The 19,917-nt window shown below is 46.3% G+C and overlaps 1 protein-coding gene across 1 annotated transcript; it reads left to right on the top strand.

Annotated features, from left to right (window-relative positions):
* Positions 1 to 1,452: 1,452 nt before the first annotated feature.
* Positions 1,453 to 12,018, top strand: LOC149337385 (uncharacterized). The gene is made up of 3 exons (XM_089554414.1): positions 1,453 to 2,014; positions 5,637 to 5,752; positions 10,709 to 12,018. Exons 1-3 carry the CDS (start codon positions 1,453 to 1,455, stop codon positions 11,696 to 11,698), a joined length of 1,668 nt encoding a protein of 555 aa, XP_089410540.1. The 3' UTR covers positions 11,699 to 12,018.
* The last annotated feature ends 7,899 nt before the right edge of the window (positions 12,019 to 19,917 follow it).

The following is a 19,917-nucleotide window of genomic DNA, read 5'->3' as shown; positions in this document are numbered from 1 at the left end:
TCGGCGCATTTTAAAAACAAAGAAAAACCGCCGCGCGCACGGCGTCTCGCCGGCCCCAGACCAACGGGAGAGAGGGAAAGCCCCCGCCGAGCGCGTGCCTCTCTCTCCACCGCCACGGCGTGCGCCGAAGGGATGAGTCATCCACGCCGATTTGTCTAGAACGTGCGAGTCCTTTCTACTGTTAACCGGGGGAAGAGGGGGAAGCCTTGCGTGCGCTATGACATGTCCCCCTCCTCTGCACCCGGACGTCGGCTACGCCGCCACGACGGCGCCACGCTAGAACACGCTGGAACCTTCGCGAAACGACTCCTGACTTTAACCAATGAGGACGCGCGGCCGGCGAGAGAAAGGAAGGGAAACTGCACGGGAGATGCTGCGTGTATGAGCGCGCCTACTCTGGCGCGTAGAACAAACAGATGTGCAAGCGCGGCTATAAAAAGGGCGTTGGCCGCTACTAGTCAGTCCGGACCGCCGTTTAAGCTTCATCGAAGCGCGCCCGTTCGACTCCCGGGAAAACACCACTCGGCCAGCATCGGACCAACGAGGCAACGGTCGCCAGTCTGCTGGACGGCATCGTCGGGGAACTCTGGTCGTCGGACTGCCGTCGTGCCCGGTGAACAAATTGTGTTTTGTTTGTTTACCTCTCTCTCTTGTGTTAGAGCACTTTAGGTGCAATATTGCCTTTGTATTGCAGTCTCTCTCGAGTTTAACTTTGCACGAGTTGCATTGTTCTGTTAATCACTTTGTATGTGCCTGTACTAGTGATTGTGAAATCCTCTGTATCGTCTCATCGCTGTATAAACCTTGTTTTGTTTTGTAAACCTTTGGCTCCGACCCATTCTCTGGCTTGCGACCAGCGAAAGCTGGGCGCCGAACGCCCAAAAACCTCTTGTCACTTGGTGGCTGGTCTCCGCTGAGCTTGCCACGCCGAGCCGAGGGCATCTCCTTCGAGTCCGAGGCCGCTACCCCCACACGCTCTAAGGGTGTCTGGGAACTTCCCACGTAAAAGTGCGCGAAGTGTGGGTGACAATATATTCTGGCGTCCGCGACAGGACGTTTGGTGTTTGCAAGCACAGAGAACGGAGAAAGAGCCGGAATGAATTTACGAAGAGGTCGTAAACGAGTGTAGCAGCAGAACGATATTGTGAGGTGCCGCGCGGAAGCGGTTAGTGAGGTTCACCGTGGAGAGGTACTCGTTGCCTTGAGTACAGAGTTCGGCCTCCAACTATGAATTTAAAGGAGCTTGTAGAGGTGGGCACCCAGATGGGGTTGTCCTTAGCTGGACTGCGTAAATGGGTGGACCAGGAAAGAGACAGAGCTGAGAAAGAAAGAGAGAGAGAAAGACAGCGCGCTAGAGAAGCCGCTGAGAAAGAGAGGCAAAAGAAAGGAGAAGAAGAACAGAGAGAACGTAAAAGGAGAGATGAAGAGGCCGAAAGGGCTTTTGAAAGAGAGATGGCAACCATTCAGAAGAAGATTGCTGAAATTCGGCGTTTGAGGAACGTCAGGGAGTCAGCGGAGCGTACCCCCGGAGAGGCCGGGTCGAAGAGAGATGAAATTAATTCCTTAACAACCACGGAAGAGGCTGTAACTAGCTCCACAGATGAAAGCTTGGTTGTGGAACAGCCTGTTCCTGCAACTGAAACCACCGAGAGTGAAGAAGAGACCGAAGTGTCGCTTCCTCAGGAAACTGAATGCGTAGCTGCTACCGAGGTAGTAGACACTGAGGTAAAGGCCGACCTGACGCTTCAGTCAGAGGGGACCCTAGGGCAGACGCCTGAGGACGATGAAGCAGTTCGGACCTCCATCGAGAATTCCGAGTGCAACGCGTCTGAGTCTTGCAGTGCAGACTGCGAGAAAGAGTGGTTAAACGGCACTGAGTGCGAAAGCTCAGACGTAGTAATGGCTGAGGAGAGCGCACTCATTGAAAACCCGGAAACTGTTCCGAGTGAACCCTCGAGCAGCGAGGAGGGCCTTCCCGATGAGGACGGCAAGGAAGTTTCTGCCTGCGAGGAAGGTGAGCAAATATTTGCCTCTGAGGAAGGAGAATGTGCAGTAGAAGTAAAGGAACAGACTGGAGAAAAGTCTGCTTACGACTGCACTGAAAGTAACCAACTGACGGAAGGAATTGAGCAAGCAGAATTGAAAAGTGAGGAGAATGATCCTCCAATGAGCCCTGAGCCGAGCTCTGAGCATGGCACTCTAGGAGTAGGTAGAAAGAAGAAAAGGAAAAAAAGTCTTGGAAGAAGAAGGCTCAGTCCGCGAAGAAGAAAAGAGAGCTGAGCCAGTGGCTTCATCGCTAGAGAACAGTTCGGATGACGCCATTGACAGTGAACCGGGCTTGACCCGAGGGAGAATTTGGAAGAAGGAAAAGAGAAAGACAAGCGTATCGAACACCACCAATACAGGTGGAATTGAACAGGACGGGCCTCGCAGAAAGCTGAGGAAGAGAATGGACAGAAAGAGAACCAAGCTGAAGACAGCTCAGTCGGATGGAAGGGAGCTGCCCGAACATCATAGCAAAGTCGGAAAGAAGTCAGAGGAACGAGCCCAGCCTACAGCAAGGACTCAGTGTGGAGGCGCAAACGGAAACAGAAGAGCGCACACGGAAAAGAGAGCAAACACCTGAAGCGCAGCCGTCGTAAGCGAACTGGCGTTAAATTTGCTCGCAACAGACGCGCTGGCAAGAGGAAAAGAAGAAGGGCTCGAAGACTGGCCACAGAACCAGACAGGAGTACGAGTTGGAAGCGGGGCCAAAACCGCGTTCGGAAGAGAAGCTTCAGAATGAGGCGGAAGAGGAGTCCAACCCGCGACAGAAAGAAAAGCCGCAGCCGCTTCTGAAAGGGAATTAAAAGCGCGACTGAAAGATTGAATGAAACAGTAATTCTCCGAGCCCGCTGGGTAGGCCGAACTTGGAAGTATAGGCGAAAGTGTGCCTTGTATTTGCGTGCTCCATGTTTGTAGCCTTGTTTTAATGTACTGCCCAATCGCGGTGTGTTTTTATGTAGATTGTGAACATTTAATAGAGTTACGTATGTGGAAACATCATTGTATTGATGTATGCACTTTGGCATTCGCCATTGACTTTGTGAGCGCGTGCATGTGCGCGCGAATTGTACCGCCGAAATGCGGCGTGTTTTGGAGTGCAATCTGTCTATTGTACTGTGTTATGTATGTGAAAGCATCAAGGTATTGATGTATGTATTTTGGCATTCGCCACAGACTTTGTGAGCGCATGCATGTGCGCGCGAATTTTGTGTTTTGTGAATATTATTACACAATATTCTTAAAGGAAGGGGCAGTGTCACAAAATTCGGTGCATTTTAGAAACAAACAAAAACCGCCGCGCGCACGGCGTCTCGCCGGCGCGAGCCCAACGAGAGAGAAGGAAAGCCCCCGCCGAGCGCGTGCCTCTCTCTACACCGCCACGGCGTGCGCCGAAGGAATGAGTCATCCACGCCGATTTGTCTAGAACGTGCGAGTCCTTTCTACTGTTAACCGGGGGAAGAGGGGGAAGCCTTGCGTGCGCTAAGACATGTCCCCCTCCTCTGCACCCGGACGTCGGCTACGCCGCCACGACGGCGCCACGCTAGAACACGCTGGAACCTTCGCGAAACGACTCCTGACTTTAACCAATGAGGACGCGCGGCCGGCAAGAGAAAGGAAGGGAAACTGCACGGGAGATGCTGCGTGTATGAGCGCGCCTACTCTGGCGCGTAGAACAAACAGACGTGCAAGCGCGGCTATAAAAAGGGCGTTGGCCGCTACTAGTCAGTCCGGAATGAGTCACGAGTATCTGACCTCGCTTCGGCGAGCGCGGCTTCGGCCGCTTACCTGATTTTTTCAGCAGCGTCCGCTCCGGCGGACGCAGTTGTTGCTGCGACGCGCGTCTTTTCTTGCCTTTTTCTCTTTCCTCTGATCTCTTACCTCTCCTCTATCTGCACGTTGGCAGCGGTGGTGGCTTGACTAGAGCCAGTAGCAGGCCCGTGCAATTTCCTTTTCATCCTTCTCTCAGTCACAACAACAACAACTAGTCAGTCCGGACCGCCGTTTAAGCTTCATCGAAGCGCGCCCGTTCGACTCCCGGGAAAACACCACTCGGCCAGCATCGGACCAACGAGGCAACGGTCGCCAGTCTGCGGGACGGCATCGTCGGGGAACTCTGGTCGTCGGACTGCCGCAGTGCCCGGTGAACAAATTGTGTTTTGTTTGTTTACCTCTCTCTCTTGTGTTAGAGCACTTTAGGTGCAATATTGCCTTTGTATTGCATTCTCTCTCGAGTTTAACTTTGCACGAGTTGCATTTTTCTGTTAATCACTTTGTATGTGTCTGTACTAGTGATTGTGAAATCCTCTGTATCGTCTCATCGCTGTATAAACCTTGTTTTGTTTTGTAAACCTTTGGATCCGACCCATTCATTCTCTGGCTTGCGACCAGCGAAAGCTGGGCACCGAACGCCCAAAAACCTCTTGTCACTTGGTGGCTGGTCTCCGCTGAGCTTGCCACGCCGAGCCGAGGGCATCTCCTTCGAGTCCGAGGCCGCTACCCCCACACGCTCTAAGGGTGTCTGGGAACTTCCCACGTAAAAGTGCGCGAAGTGTGGGTGACATTGACACACAAAGAAGGGGACGGAGAAGACACCGGCTACTACGTCGCGTAGGTCCTCTTACTAGCCGGTAAGTTGAAACCATGTGTCAAGGCACGGCACTCTGACAATGACTTGGCGTTCGGTTACTGATTCTAAAATAGCGAATCCCGCCTGCGACGGCATTTCTTTCAAGTCGAAATGCAGAAACGCCTGTGTACTGTGCGATGCCAGTGCACGTTCAACTATTCAAGGTAGTGTAAATCAGTCCGAGCTCTTTACTATAGGCTCCCCCATAGCCCACGTTTGGAATGTAAACACCACGCACTGTACACAATATGTGACGTGTCTATCGTACTGGCATAGACAGAATCAGACATTCAGCGCGCTTTGGCGTTCGAGTAATTGCCTGAGCGGATTGTTATTTTAGTGAAGCGCAGCAGCCAGCACCAGCAAGAACTTAATTGACGCTGCGATACTGTGCCAAACACGGGTAGCGCTGGTTTGACCAAGCCAAAGCATGCTTAATGGTATGAATTCCTTGAACAGAGTACACTGTGGGGCCAGTTGGTCATACATAATCTGAACGAACAAACGTAGCGTTGAAACAGGACACAGAAAGATGATGACAGGACGGGGCTACAACTTATTACTGAGTTGTAAGTTGTAGCCCCGTCCTGTCCTTATCTTTCCGTGTCCTGTTTCAACGCTACGTTTGTTTGTTCAGATTATGAATTCTTTTATCTACTAGAGAACTAAAATTAAGGGTATATTGCGATTGGAACAGAAAAATACGTATAGGCTGCAAAAAAACGGACATGAAAGTGGATTACATGGGCCAAGCAAATATGAAGCAAAAGATCTCGTCTGTTTTATTTAGGTTGGCTTGTTTTCGTTGCTGCTTCCCGTGGCTTGAGGTTAAATCTAGTGCAGATGTGTGTTCACACTAGTTAGCGTAATTTTGGTGCATCCCGCCAGCCGAACTGCTGTGGCTACTGCTGTTGGCGTTTTTGGTAGGTCATAATATATTCCATCTGTTCCACAATTTGCGCAGAAACCTGTGTTGCACTCACTGAAAGAATGTCGGCGCAAAGAGTAACGATGCCCAAAATCAGAGTTCAAGAAGGTCCTGAAGACTTGGAGCCAAGTCAAAGCCAAAAGGAAAAGCAGGTATGCTCACCCGCTTGAGTGGAATGCAAGCCTCATGTAATGCTTGCATTCCACTCAAAGGGATCGTATAGTGATGCTGCAACTAAGTTGGACTGAGTTTAGTTAATTGCTTAATTAATCAATTAGCCTAATTAATATAGAGGAGAATGAAGAGGTCAGAAGAAAAGAAAAGAAAGACGCGCGCCGCAGCGACAACAGCGTCCGCGGAAGGAGACGCTGCTGAAAAAAAACAGATAAGTACGAAGCCGCGTTCCCTCCACCACCACGCACTTCCCCACTCAGTAAGACGTTGCTCGTTTCATATACGTTGTGTCGAACATCCTAGACAGTTCCAACAATTGACAGGTTAATGACAGAACACGATGGATAGAAAAACAATAATATAAATATGAAATAGCCTAATTAACCTGTCTAGTTAGACCGCATAAATCAATAAAACCGAGAACGAAATTGGTCGAGTTGGGGAATCGAACCAGGGTCTCCGGAGTGCGATACGAGCACGCTAGCCACTCCGTAATGCCAGCTGAATGGTTTGGAATGAACAAAGGCGCGTCTAGCTAATACGGCGTCTTCGTTCACTCCCATCTTCCCCCTTTCCCTTACGGCGAGGTGCAGGTGTCCACCCAGATATGCGAGAGAGATACATTTCCTTTCCTCAAAAAATAAATTTACCGTCCAGCAAGGCGTACAGCCGAATTGGCGATGGCGTTCTGTGGACTCCCTGGCAGCGTTGCAAGACGCTGTCGCGTTCCACTCTTACAGGCGAAGCTTAACATGTTAACCACACATCAGTAACACACGCAGACAGCCAATGGACGCGTCATTCGCTGGCAGCACTTGATTCATCATTCACAACCACATTCTTAACGTACGCTCCCTTGCCGCACATGCCAAGGACGTACACCACGATCACATTCTGCGCCATTCCTCTGTACTTTGCTTTGCTGAAACCTGGATGGATCCCGAAGAGCCTCTCAAAATCATAGATTTCCTATACTGCTGTGGTGCTCGCAGAGACCACAACAGAGCGGCGGGAGTCGCTATCTACTTGCGCACAGGTCTCTCTACAATACCAGTCGAAATGTTTGGCACGTCACATGAAGTTGGCGAACTGTGCGCCGCAAAGTTGCCCAACGGCTTGCTGGTAGTAGCTGCCTACTTCGCCCCTACCGCACTCACGAAAGACGTCGTGCACTTCCTGCAACTCGCATTAACCGTCCATCGATCCACACCGATGTTAGTAGTGGGGGACTTTAATGTTGACATAAAGACAAACAGCAATTTCCTAACACTTATGCGGGAGAACATCCCGTTCCTCTCGCTCGTAATGCGTCCCACGGCTGTGACAACCTCGCGAGGCACTTGTATAGATCTCGTCTTTGAGAATCAAGCATTGCTGTACCAAGTCGAACATATATCAGTCTATTTCTCCGACCACAAAGCTTCCTTCATGACTGTCAAGAACTGTTAGTGGAATCTTTGTTAAAGGAATACGTGTGAAAAATAAAAAAACTCTGTGATAGCGCATACATGCGTTGCTCGATTTCTTTGCCTCAATCTATCGAAAAGGTGAAACAGCTTATTTGCTGCGCTCAAATTTCGCATTAGGAAGTAACGTAATCGTCGGTATTTTTTTTGGTAGGTCATAATATATTCCATCTGTTACACAATTTGCGCAGAAACCTGTGTTGCACTCACTGAAAGAATGTCGGCGCAAAGAGTAACGATGCCCAAAATCAGAGTTCAAGAAGGTCCAGAAGACTTGGAGCCAAGTCAAAGCCAAAAGGAAAAGCAGGTATGCTCACCCGCTTGAGTCGAATGCAAGCCTCATGTAATGATCAAAATATTCAATAGCCTCCACTCACCCCTATAATTCCCTATTCTGTAGTGCTTGATGTGCCCCCTCTTTGCGCTGGGTTGCCAACAAATAGAAGCAAAAGAAAGCCAGCAGTTGGAGTGCTGCTCCTTATAATGCAATCTTGCAGAAGCACTTGAACAGTGCACAGAAGAAGCAAGTGTCGCCTTCTGATTCATCCTTCCAGGGGAGGTAAGCAACATATCAGTGATTGTAGGGCTAACAGCACAACGTATGTTACTTGATTGTTTATTTTGCATTCTTAGAGCCGGAAAAGGTGGTACTCAACGTCAAGCTTATCAGGCGACGGTGAGTCATTTTGCTCATATGTAGAGCTTCTATATGAGCATATACACTTCTGACCTCTGCAGTGTGCAGTTATTGGAGTTGCTACCAAAATAATTTTCTTCCAAATGTGTATGTCTGCTGTTACCGTATGTATCCTGGGTACGCAAGTTTCTTGTGCTTCATTAAAAAGGCATATAAAGGGAAATTCTGTTGTATTTCAGTTATGCTATGAACAGTGGTCTAACACTTGTGACAGTACAGGTCAAACTGACGGGCATTGAATTCTGTGTATGTATGCTTTGGTGTGCGCAAGAATGGGAAATGTGGAAAAACAAACTGACTCATCTCAACTGATAACTCAGAGCTGAAATGAAAGCCTTTACGGGATGTTTATGATGACAAGCTTTTGTCTTCAGTATAAGGAATGTACGATGGGGGGCTAGTTGGTAATGTAGTCCGCGCTCGTCCTGTCTACTTCTTTCGTGTGTATCGTCCTTTGCGTGGTTGTCGCTCTAAGTTCTTCAGTATCACCAAGCTTTATCACCATCCTTCCCTTCATGATGAATTCTTTCAGCCACCGGCTGTTATCTTCCCACGTCGCGATCATGCTTACAAAGTTAAACGCATTAACTGCCAGTCATTCCATTACGCCTATTCTTTTTTAACACGCACAATAACCGAATGGAACGCTTTGCCATCAGAAATTGCCACAGAATCTGATCTAAATAAATTCCAACATCTTTTGCACTCATGTTTCAACAACTGGGCATGGCAGCATCGACAGAATGCGGAGCACTAATCCGTTTGTCTTCCTTGTGCAGCTATGTGGCCTTCTTGGATGTTTCAACGTTGGCTGTCCGGACATCAGCGTGCTGAACCTCTCTGCGCATGTCCATCTTTCAACGCATCAAGACATCGATCAAGAAATACGCCCACCAGCATTGGAATCTTGGCATCCGTATCATCATTCTTCGGCAACACGTTCTGATTGCCAGGAACCTGGACTGTAGGGGGCATCACAGTGCACTCAAGCTATAAATGGGACTCACGCTCGTTTTGCAACCACTGGGCATGGCAGCATCGACAGAATGCGGAGCACTAATCCGTTTGTCTTCCTTGTGCAGCTATGTGGCCTTCTTGGATGTTTCGACGTTGGCTGTCCGGACATCAGCGTGCTGAACCTCTCTGCGCATGTCCATCTTTCAACGCATCAAGACATCGATCAAGAAATACGCCCACCAGCATTGGAATCTTGGCATCCGTATCATCATTCTTCGGCAACACGTTCTGATTGCCAGGAACCTGGACTGCAGGGGGCATCACAGTGCACTCAAGCTATAAATGGGACTCACGCTCGTTTTGCAACCACTGGGCATGGCAGCATCGACAGAATGCGGAGCACTAATCCGTTTGTCTTCCTTGTGCAGCTATGTGGCCTTCTTGGATGTTTCAACGTTGGCTGTCCGGACATCAGCGTGCTGAACCTCTCTGCGCATGTCCATCTTTCAACGCATCAAGACATCGATCAAGAAATACGCCCACCAGCATTGGAATCTTGGCATCCGTATCATCATTCTTCGGCAACACGTTCTGATTGCCAGGAACCTGGACTGTAGGGGGCATCACAGTGCACTCAAGCTATAAATGGGACTCACGCTCGTTTTGCAACCACTGGGCATGGCAGCATCGACAGAATGCGGAGCACTAATCCGTTTGTCTTCCTTGTGCAGCTATGTGGCCTTCTTGGATGTTTCGACGTTGGCTGTCCGGACATCAGCGTGCTGAACCTCTCTGCGCATGTCCATCTTTCAACGCATCAAGACATCGATCAAGAAATACGCCCACCAGCATTGGAATCTTGGCATCCGTATCATCATTCTTCGGCAACACGTTCTGATTGCCAGGAACCTGGACTGTAGGGGGCATCACAGTGCACTCAAGCTATAAATGGGACTCACGCTCGTTTTGCAACCACTGGGCATGGCAGCATCGACAGAATGCGGAGCACTAATCCGTTTGTCTTCCTTGTGCAGCTATGTAGCCTTCTTGGATGTTTCGACGTTGGCTGTCCGGACATCAGCGTGCTGAACCTCTCTGCGCATGTCCATCTTTCAACGCATCAAGACATCGATCAAGAAATACGCCCACCAGCATTGGAATCTTGGCATCCGTATCATCATTCTTCGGCAACACGTTCTGATTGCCAGGAACCTGGACTGCAGGGGGCATCACAGTGCACTCAAGCTATAAATGGGACTCACGCTCGTTTTGCAACCACTGGGCATGGCAGCATCGACAGAATGCGGAGCACTAATCCGTTTGTCTTCCTTGTGCAGCTATGTGGCCTTCTTGGATGTTTCAACGTTGGCTGTCCGGACATCAGCGTGCTGAACCTCTCTGGGCATGTCCATCTTTCAACGCATCAAGACATCGATCAAGAAATACGCCCACCAGCATTGGAATCTTGGCATCCGTATCATCATTCTTCGGCAACACGTTCTGATTGCCAGGAACCTGGACTGTAGGGGGCATCACAGTGCACTCAAGCTATAAATGGGACTCACGCTCGTTTTGCAACCACTGGGCATGGCAGCATCGACAGAATGCGGAGCACTAATCCGTTTGTCTTCCTTGTGCAGCTATGTGGCCTTCTTGGATGTTTCGACGTTGGCTGTCCGGACATCAGCGTGCTGAACCTCTCTGCGCATGTCCATCTTTCAACGCATCAAGACATCGATCAAGAAATACGCCCACCAGCATTGGAATCTTGGCATCCGTATCATCATTCTTCGGCAACTTGTTCTGATTGCCAGGAACCTGGACTGCAGGGGGCATCACAGTGCACTCAAGCTATAAATGGGACTCACGCTCGTTTTGCAACCACTGGGCATGGCAGCATCGACAGAATGCGGAGCACTAATCCGTTTGTCTTCCTTGTGCAGGTGAGCAAAAAGTATGAAAAATGTTTTCGTTCTAATGACCTATTCCTGTTGGTGCTGCCGTGCCCTCGGCTTTGTTGCTTGCTACAGGTTTTCACATTGTGTCTGAGGAAATTATTATTGTTAGCCGGTGACATTGAATCGAACCCAGGCCCTGACATGACCCGAATTTTACAACAACTTAATGATATTGCAGTCGACATAAAAGATATGAAAGAGAACAGGTTACCGAACATAGAGAACAAATTAGATGCCCTGTCCAGGCTTGAGAGCCGAGTAACGTCCTGCCAAGAACAGGTTAGTTGTATGAGTACAACGATTGAAAGGCTTGAAGCAAGGCTTGAGCAGCTTGAAAATTATAGTAGGAGGTCAAATTTGATCATATATGGCATCCCAGAAACTGAAGAGGAAACAAATGAATCGCTTGAAGAAACCGTAAACAAAGATATTTTTCATGATATTTTAGGACTCGATCCTATACCTATTGAGCGGATACATAGGTTAGGTAAACCGGCAATTGACATAACACGTCCTGTAATCCTAAAGCTTTTAGACAGTAGGCATAAAACTGTGATACTCAAGAACGGAAAGAAACTAAAGGGAAAAGATTATTCAATTGGCGAAGACTTTTCAAAGAACGTTCGTGAACTAAGAAAGAAACTATGGGATAGCGCGAAGCCGAACCGAGATAAAAAAGAAAGGGTTTCCTTGGTGTTTGATAAGTTATATATCAATAATATTCCTTACGTTTGGGACTGCGAAAAAAATGATAAAGTGAGGGTTCAAAAAAACGACGGGATCGGCGCAAGTCGGCCCGTGACGCGAAGTTGTACGCAGTTGCGAAACCGCTCACCGATAAAGTGAGTGGTTCATTTACCTCAGCTTCTTTCTTCACTAAGACAGATAGCTTGTCTTGCCATAGTAACACGGGCCAATCTAGTATAAAAAGCTTGAGAATAGTTAACATTAACGCACGCAGCGTTGCAAACAAGAAAGACTCGCTTGAACTTAAACTGCTGGAGTTCGACCCACACATATCAGTCCTGACGGAAACTTGGTTACATGACGACTTAGCAGATGACCTGGTATTTCCTCCTCATTATAAAGTCGTTCGCAAGGACAGGACCTCAAGGGGTGGTGGCGTAGCCATTCTCTTAAAAGACTCTGTAGAATGCGACCTTGTATATGATGTTCCTGACCTTGAATGCCTTTGCATAAAAATTTCTTGCCGGGGTCATTCTTTCATCCTGTATGGTTGCTACAGGCCACCAGATGCCACACCCGACTATCTTATTAAGCTACAACATCACCTGTCTCATTTCCAAAATAAGAAAATACTGTTAATAGGTGACTTCAATCTGCCAGATGTGTGCTGGGACCGCTTACAAGGCGGTGCTAAGTCTGGGAGCAGTTCAGACGTTCTGTTTGATGTCATGCTTACTCATGATTTAGCTCAAATTGTAAATCAACCTACTCGTGTACAAGGTACATCTTCCTCTATACTAGACTTAGTTTTTGCTAGCCGTCAATATTCTATGCATACTGTATCGGTCGAAACAGGCATTTCAGACCATCACCTCGTAAGCGTATCGATAGATTTAGTTAAGTCCCCTTACCACAACAAAAAAGCCAGTCATGTACGTTTTTTCAAGGATTATTCTAGGGCTGATGATGCCGCAGTGATTGAACATATGGAAACTTGTTTACCGAGCTTCGATGATAATGATGATGTCTGCAAGCTGTGGGAGCGATTCGTCGAAATGTGTCAATATTGTCTAAATGCCTTCGTTCCGAATAAACGCAAAAAAGTTCACAAACGCACACCTTGGATGACGCGGAAGATTATTCAACTGAAGCGAAAACTAAAAAGATCTAAGAAAAAAAAACCACCAGTTAAGTCAGATTGAAACGCTTAAAAATAATCTTGAACGTGCGGTTCGTGAGTCAAAAGACTTGTACTTTAACACAACGTTACCCAGTTTTGTTAAAAATGACCCAAGTAAATTTTGGAACTTCCTGAGTGACAGCAAGAAACATATCTCAAAAATAACAGCGGAGGGAGATAATTTTTTTTTTTATTCGAGCTGTTTGCCATCAGGCATAATGAAAAAGGAAAGAAAGTTATAAAAACGAGTGCAAACAAGCCTCGCTTAAAAAGCGGCACAAGTTCGTGATATAGCGATTATCTAGAGTCCACTTGGTATAGTCGTCTGCAACGTCCCATCGCAGGCCAACCTTTCTTAGTAAACGTCGTCTTACAGAAGCTGTAGCCGGGCAAGTCCACAGCAAGTGTTTATCTCCCTCATTGCGATGAGGGAGATAATTTGACTGATCCGATTGACATTGCAGGCCATTTTAATTCTTTTTTTCACAGCGTATTCTCTGAAGCAGGTGTACAAACTGTACAAAGCGCATCATATTTTCCTGTATCGGAGGTTGACTTTGTTAGCCTCCCTGGTGTATTTGCTTTGCTTTTAGAACTGAAACCTAAAACTTTTTCTGGTCCTGATAATTTACCAAATGTATTTTTGCGACGCTATGCCGAAATAATTGCGAAGTTTCTTTTTGTGTTGTTTAAAAAATCTCTGATGTCATCAAAACTTCCGGTTGAATGGAAGACTGCTCGAGTTGTTCCCATCTTTAAAAAAGGTGACTGCACATTCCTACAAAATTACCGTCCTATTTCTTTAACTTCCGCATGCTGTAAAATGGTCGAACATATTATTGCTAAACATATTAACAAATTTCTCGAAGAACACTCCATATTAAGCGACTTTCAGCATGGGTTTAGAAAGGGCTATTCTACAATAACACAATTAGTTACAATAGTACACACTTTTGCTAAAACACTGGATATGAATGGTCAAATAGACAGACACCATATTTATGGATTTCAGCAAAGCATTTGATAAAGTTCACCACGGAAAACTCATTCAAAAACTAAAAAACATTAATCTTCCAGACATTTTAATATCGTGGATTCAAGATTACCTCACGAATAGAGTGCAATTTGTTTCAGTCGATGGGTGCAGCTCCAGTTGTCTCCCAGTCACCTCTGGGGTGCCCCAAGGAAGCGTCTTGGGGCCCTTGCTTTTTCAGATTTACATCAATGATATTGTTAATGTGGTTACTCCAGGAACTCATATTCGCTTGTTTGCTGATGATTGTGTCGTTTTCCGTCAAATTACGTGTACTAACGATCAAAACGAACTTGACCAGTGTCTTCGAAATGTTCTTGATTGGTGCAGCGAGTTTTCCATGGTTCTTAACACTGAAAAAACAGTTTCGATGCAAATAACACATAAAAAGAACCCAATTAACCACGTGTATACACTCGGATCATCAACACTAAAGCAGGTTAATAGCTACAAATATCTAGGTGTAACAATCACAAGCAGTCTTTCCTGGAACTCACATATAGATAACATATGCTCCTCTGCATTTAAAAAGCTGTGTTTTCTGAGGCATAAACTAAGAAATTCACCTTCTCACGTAAAACTGCTAACGTATAACACTTACATCAGGCCAAAGCTTGAGTATGCTTTGGTTGTTTGGGACCCATTCACTAAACTTAACATATATAAATTAGAAAGGGTTCAAAGAAAAGCTGTTAGGTTTATCTATTCCAAATTTAAAATCACCGACTCCCCCACTGACCTCATGGCGGCTAACAATATTGAAACACTTGAAACGCGAAGAGGAAAATATCGCCTTGAGTTTCTTTATTCTTTACTTAACCAAAAGTTTGCTTTTGATCCTTCACAGTACATATCCCCTTTAACCACACGTTATACCCGACATCATCACATTCACTCATTGACACCGTATTTTGCGAAAACTGACTGTTTTAAGTATTCGTTTTTTCCGCGGACAATATCCGATTGGAACCATGTTATGACATCGTAATAGTTTGCAATATTTGTCTCCTCATTTTTATGTATATTTCTTTTCATTGTGTTCTGTATCTTTTGAGTTTTAAGAATATATGCCTGTCCTGCTTGGACCCTGAAAAGGGTCTGCAGTATGTACTAAATAAATAAATAAATAAATAAAATAAATAAAATAAAAAGGTTTTTTTTTCAGCGTTCTTTCTTCCGCCTTGTCTTCTTTTCGTTTTATATTTTTTGGTTTTGTACTTCAGCGCACTTTTTCCAGTGTCGTCTTTTTCTTTTTCCTAGCGGTGCTGTTATTTATTCTCAAATTTTACTGTTATGTGCATTGTTGCGACCCTTTCTGTGAATGCCTATTTATGATTAATATTTTCTGATTTCTATTTTATTTTAGTGCAATATTTTTAACCTTCTAACAATGCTTTGTACCTACTCCCCCCCCCATGTAATACCCTCAAATGAGGGCCTTTGGGGGTATTTTGAATAAATAAATAAATAATTGATACTTCTGTTAGATGCCTTGCTAAGTCAAAATGTGCTCAGTTATATTGGCATGCAAATTGTAGAAATAAATTGCAAATCATGGGGCTTAACATCTAATCTCATAGTGATGCATTACCGTAGTGAAGGGCTCTGGATGTACTGACAGCAAACGGGCAAGTTCTGCATTTCGTCTCCATCAAATTATGGGGTAGCAGCTGGTACCGACGCCAGGTCCTCTGGCTTGGCAGCTTAGTGCCTTAATTAACCACTTAGCCACCATGCCGGCTTACATTGCCGTGCATGTGCAATATTACACATGGGCATCCCACACTGAGCAAGGCAAATTTTTTTGCCTTGCGGACTTCTTATTGGCTCATGATTGATATCTGTAACAGTCCTTCAAAACTTGTGCTACTTTATGTTGCATTTCTTTGATTGTTTCACCTAACAAAAGCGAAGTGGTGGGTTCGAAGATGGCAACATTGGTCTGTAATGGCCATTGATCCCAGGCCATAAGGACTAGTGAGGTGCTGGCTCAACGCTGAGTTAGTGGCTCTGTGGCACCCACTAAAAGAGCCCTGAGGCAGTCAGCAAAGCAGGCCCAGACACCCGAAAAGATTGCCGTGATTGAAGGTATTGGGGAGTGTTAGAACAGATATGAAGTCTTAATATTTTCTGGTTCTTCATACACTGTGTGGTGCAGTGAAGAATTGTACGTGCCTTCACACATATCTAACAGTCTGCACTTAATGGTGTCTGAAATCCTGCATAATTGTGAATGGCCTGAGAAAGGGTCTGTGCTGATCTTGAGCTGAATACCTTAATTGTTAACTGTCTGCTGAGCAGTGCACTAGTCGGGCAATGTATGACTGTGATTGCTCACTACTTCAAGAAGCATGGTTGTTCACTATGAATTATTTGGCCCTTTTACCACACATGCTGTATCGTACATTGATAGCCATAATAGATATACTTGCATGTAGTATTTTTTAATATTCTACGTAGTCGAGATTTCGACGAAACATCGTCTGGTCAGTAGAGGCATGATAAAAACATAGGGTCACTGACCAAGTCAAAGTTTAGTGAAACGTACTGACGTTTCATTAGGTTGTGAAGAAGGAAGCCGTAGGGCTTCCGAAACGTCAGTACGTTTCATTAAACTTCGACTTGGTCAGTGACCCTATGTTTTAATATTTTAATGTTCTACAATCCTCATTTTACCTTTCCTCTGTAAAATTTCACACAGCAAGCATTTCCAATTGTATTTGTAATTCGCGGCTGCATTTGCGCTTGTGTGACAATTTTTATGGAAGGGCTGGAATTTTTCGTTTTCTCATGTTGCTGCTCTCCCCAACTATTTAGTTTGAGAAGGCATATGCCAGCCAGACTGCTGCATAATGCGCACGTTGACTTTAAAATTTGTTTTTTTTCTGTAGTTTTTAGATTCAGTCGGGCAGTGGGGCTCCCGAAAAGGCGTGTATGTGGCAAACACTGTGGCCATCATCCCGGTACTCCTGACCAAGGAGATTTAGGATGTGAAAAAATCTCTCCTCAGGAAGCTTGGAAGCACCTAAGTCCATGCTAATAAATAGTCTTGACACTTTTCATGCTGTGGGCAGTATGTGCTTCCTGGAAGGTCACTGCCTGCCTTTTGAGCGGCTTTTGACCAGCCACGGTGCACTGTGGCAAAAGCAGCACCAGTAGTAACCATAGCCAGCTGGCAACTGGTCCAAGTTTGGACTAGTTTGCAATGGGTCCCGGCTGTTGGGACCAGTTGAACTGGGTTATGGAGTAATTTTCAATTGGGACTAACTGGCAGTGGGTCCCAACTGGGCAGCTGGGACCCATTGTCAGCTGGTCCCAAATGGGAATTATTTCATAAAACGGTTGAACTGGCACCAGCTAGGACCAGCTGTAATTTTTTCGTCTGGGCAAAGCGCCGCTTCGACGCGTCGGGGGCCCGATCTCGGAGCTACGTCGGCCGAACGGTAAACGGCGCTGCAGCTGCTCCTCGCTGAATGTGTCAAGCGGATTTCTCCTGTCACGAAATACCTGTCCTTATTATCAGTAACGCAATTAAAATCACTAGGCCCGATTATTTCGACATTCGTTCTGATTAATCATCTAGACATCGCCATAGCATGTATATTCCGCCTCCAGTAACTCGTAACGATGCATTTAAATATAGTTTCTTCTCAAGAGCAATAAAAGAATGGAACATGTTGCCCGATTCCGTAGATCAATCTTCTTCGCTCAGTGCATTTTTGGTACATTTAGACTCTTATTTATGCCGGGAGCGCGGTGTGCTAACATGACTGAGTTAAGTCTGTGTATTGTGTTTCGTGTCTTTATACAGTGTTTTACTGTGTAGTTGCTCTGGAGTGTGCGTGATTATGTTTTTGTTGCTCTCTTTTACAATGTAATAGGGCGCTGTGTACACTTCTCTCGTCCTCTTTAATGACTTTCTACGTGTACAATGCGCTTCATGATAGATTTCCATATATCTTTGCTTTCTTTTTTTTGCCACCACTCCTGTAATGACCCTTCCATGGGGTTGACAGTATCAATATTCAAACAAACAACCAAACAAAAACGCGCTCGCGGCGAGCAACTCGAGACGGATTAACCACACGGTAGCCATGTTGGAGAAGACTGGAAAAGATTTAATTGAGACTGCCTGAAGTAGCCGTGTTTGGAGGCTTATTGAAAACTGCATTTTCTGTCTCGTTCTAGACTATTTCATTTCGCGCAAGTGACTTATCGGCCAGGGAAGATTAAGACGTCAATGAGATTAAATTGAGCCTGAAGATTAGACTAAGACTGGACTAAAGAGTTTTGTGCAAGCGGGCCCTGCTGCTGTTTGCCGCGCGCAGCGTCGCTTCTTTAAATGTTTTTGGATGGATTTGGACCTAAACATAGTGGCGCCATCTGGTGACAGCCAGTCAAAGCGATTGAACTGGTCTGGAGAATTTTTTTTAAGTTAGTGGTGAATATACAAGCATTGCCCGAATGTTTTTGTTTTTCAATAAAGAAAGATATGAAAATAGAGAAAAATGTTAAATATGGCACAAAAACTAGTGTTTTCGTTGCTACGCTAGCTACGTACGTGGATAGTTAGGCTTAGCTGCTCGAAAATTGCTGATTTATCTCAACAACAGAGGCTAGTCGCCACTTAAACCTGGACGTAAAAGGGAGAGTATGCCAATTAAGAGCGAATGCCTTCATTTAAAGCAGAAAATGGCGCCGACGAATTCGGCAGCGATGCTATATTTGGTCCGAAGCGCCGTGCATGGCGCCGCCATGTTTGTTTACCTGTGAACGCTAACTCTCTCCGCAACGCTAAAAGAGATTCCGTAAAGTTGTAGCGGCCCGGTAATGGGCAGTTAACGTAAGGCGAAAACGAGTCGTAATGACGGCATACTCACCAGCAATTATTAGAAACAAAAATATGCATGCATTGCAAGCATTTCCTTGCAGTGAGATACTACATGAACTTCACTCGCATTTACTTTTATGCCAACGGCCTGCTCAGCGGCCTTTGAAATACCCTGCCCAGTAGACAATTTTAACACACACAACACAAGAAGCTTGGGTGGCTTGGGAACTTGCTCACTGCGTTTCAAATGCTGTAAAATCCCAGCTACGGCACCTTCTCTTAGCGCTGTGCCGCGTCGCTTCTTTGGATGCTTGCATTTACAGTTTAGTTGGAAGCGCAATGGCGCCATCTAGTGACAATAAGTCAAAGCGCACCAACTCTGGGCTGAATAACCTTTTTTTCTGCATTTAGTGATGAATATGAGAACAATTACCGAAATCTTTTGTTCTTCAAGGAACAAGACTGAAAATAGAAGAAAATGTTAAAGCTGGCAAAAGAACTACAGTGTTGTTGCTATTTTGGCAAGCTACACGGCATATAGTTAACTTTAACTTCTCGAAAATCGCTCAATTATCTCAAAAACATGGGATAGTCACTTAAACCCCAACGTATGAGTGAGAGTTTGGGAATTAAGAACGAATGCCTCCATTTAGATCTGGAAATGGCGCCGTAGAATGCGGCAGCGATGCTGTGTTTGGTCCGGAGCGGCCGTGCAGGGCGCCGCCATGTTTGTTTACAAGCGAAAGCAAACTCTCCGCACAAGGCTGAAAGACATTCCGCAAAGTGCTAGAGCCCCGGTAATGGGCTCGCATGCACAGCAGTCGCGAGCCGAGCCCCGTGAATGGTAACGTAAACACGGTGACTATATGCTAGAACTCTCTAACGACAGAAGCGAGCACGTAATCACTCGTTCTACGAGCGCCGCGAGCGCCACCCCGAGTCCATCTGCACGCATCACCGACAGATGGCGACTGGTGTCTAGAGTAGGGGCGCGGCCACACCCTGCGTGCGAGGGTAAGGGGTTAGGCCTATAAAAGGGGTCGGAGTCACAGAAGCTTTACTCCAGTGCTTTCTCGTGACTGCAGTGGCAAGAATGGCTCCCATGCTTTCAAAGTTGATGCACCAGACAAAGAAGAAGCGCCGCAAGGTGAAACAGGACCCGGCTCGCATCAACCTGCATCGCCTCGTGCTGCTGAACACGATGCTCAATAGGATACGCGTCCTGAAGGCAGAAGCAAAGTCGCAAGAGCCAGCGGTTCAAGGACCGGAAGCCAACAAGGTCAGTCCTGAGAGGAAATCCTAATGAAGTACCGCTTGTCCCCGACGTCTTCACC

Source organism: Amblyomma mixtum, chromosome 7, assembly GCF_055824585.1.
Source record: "Amblyomma mixtum isolate Tamu chromosome 7, ASM5582458v1, whole genome shotgun sequence".
Taxonomy (NCBI): domain Eukaryota; kingdom Metazoa; phylum Arthropoda; class Arachnida; order Ixodida; family Ixodidae; genus Amblyomma; species Amblyomma mixtum.
This window is presented reverse-complemented; position numbering and strand designations above follow the sequence as displayed.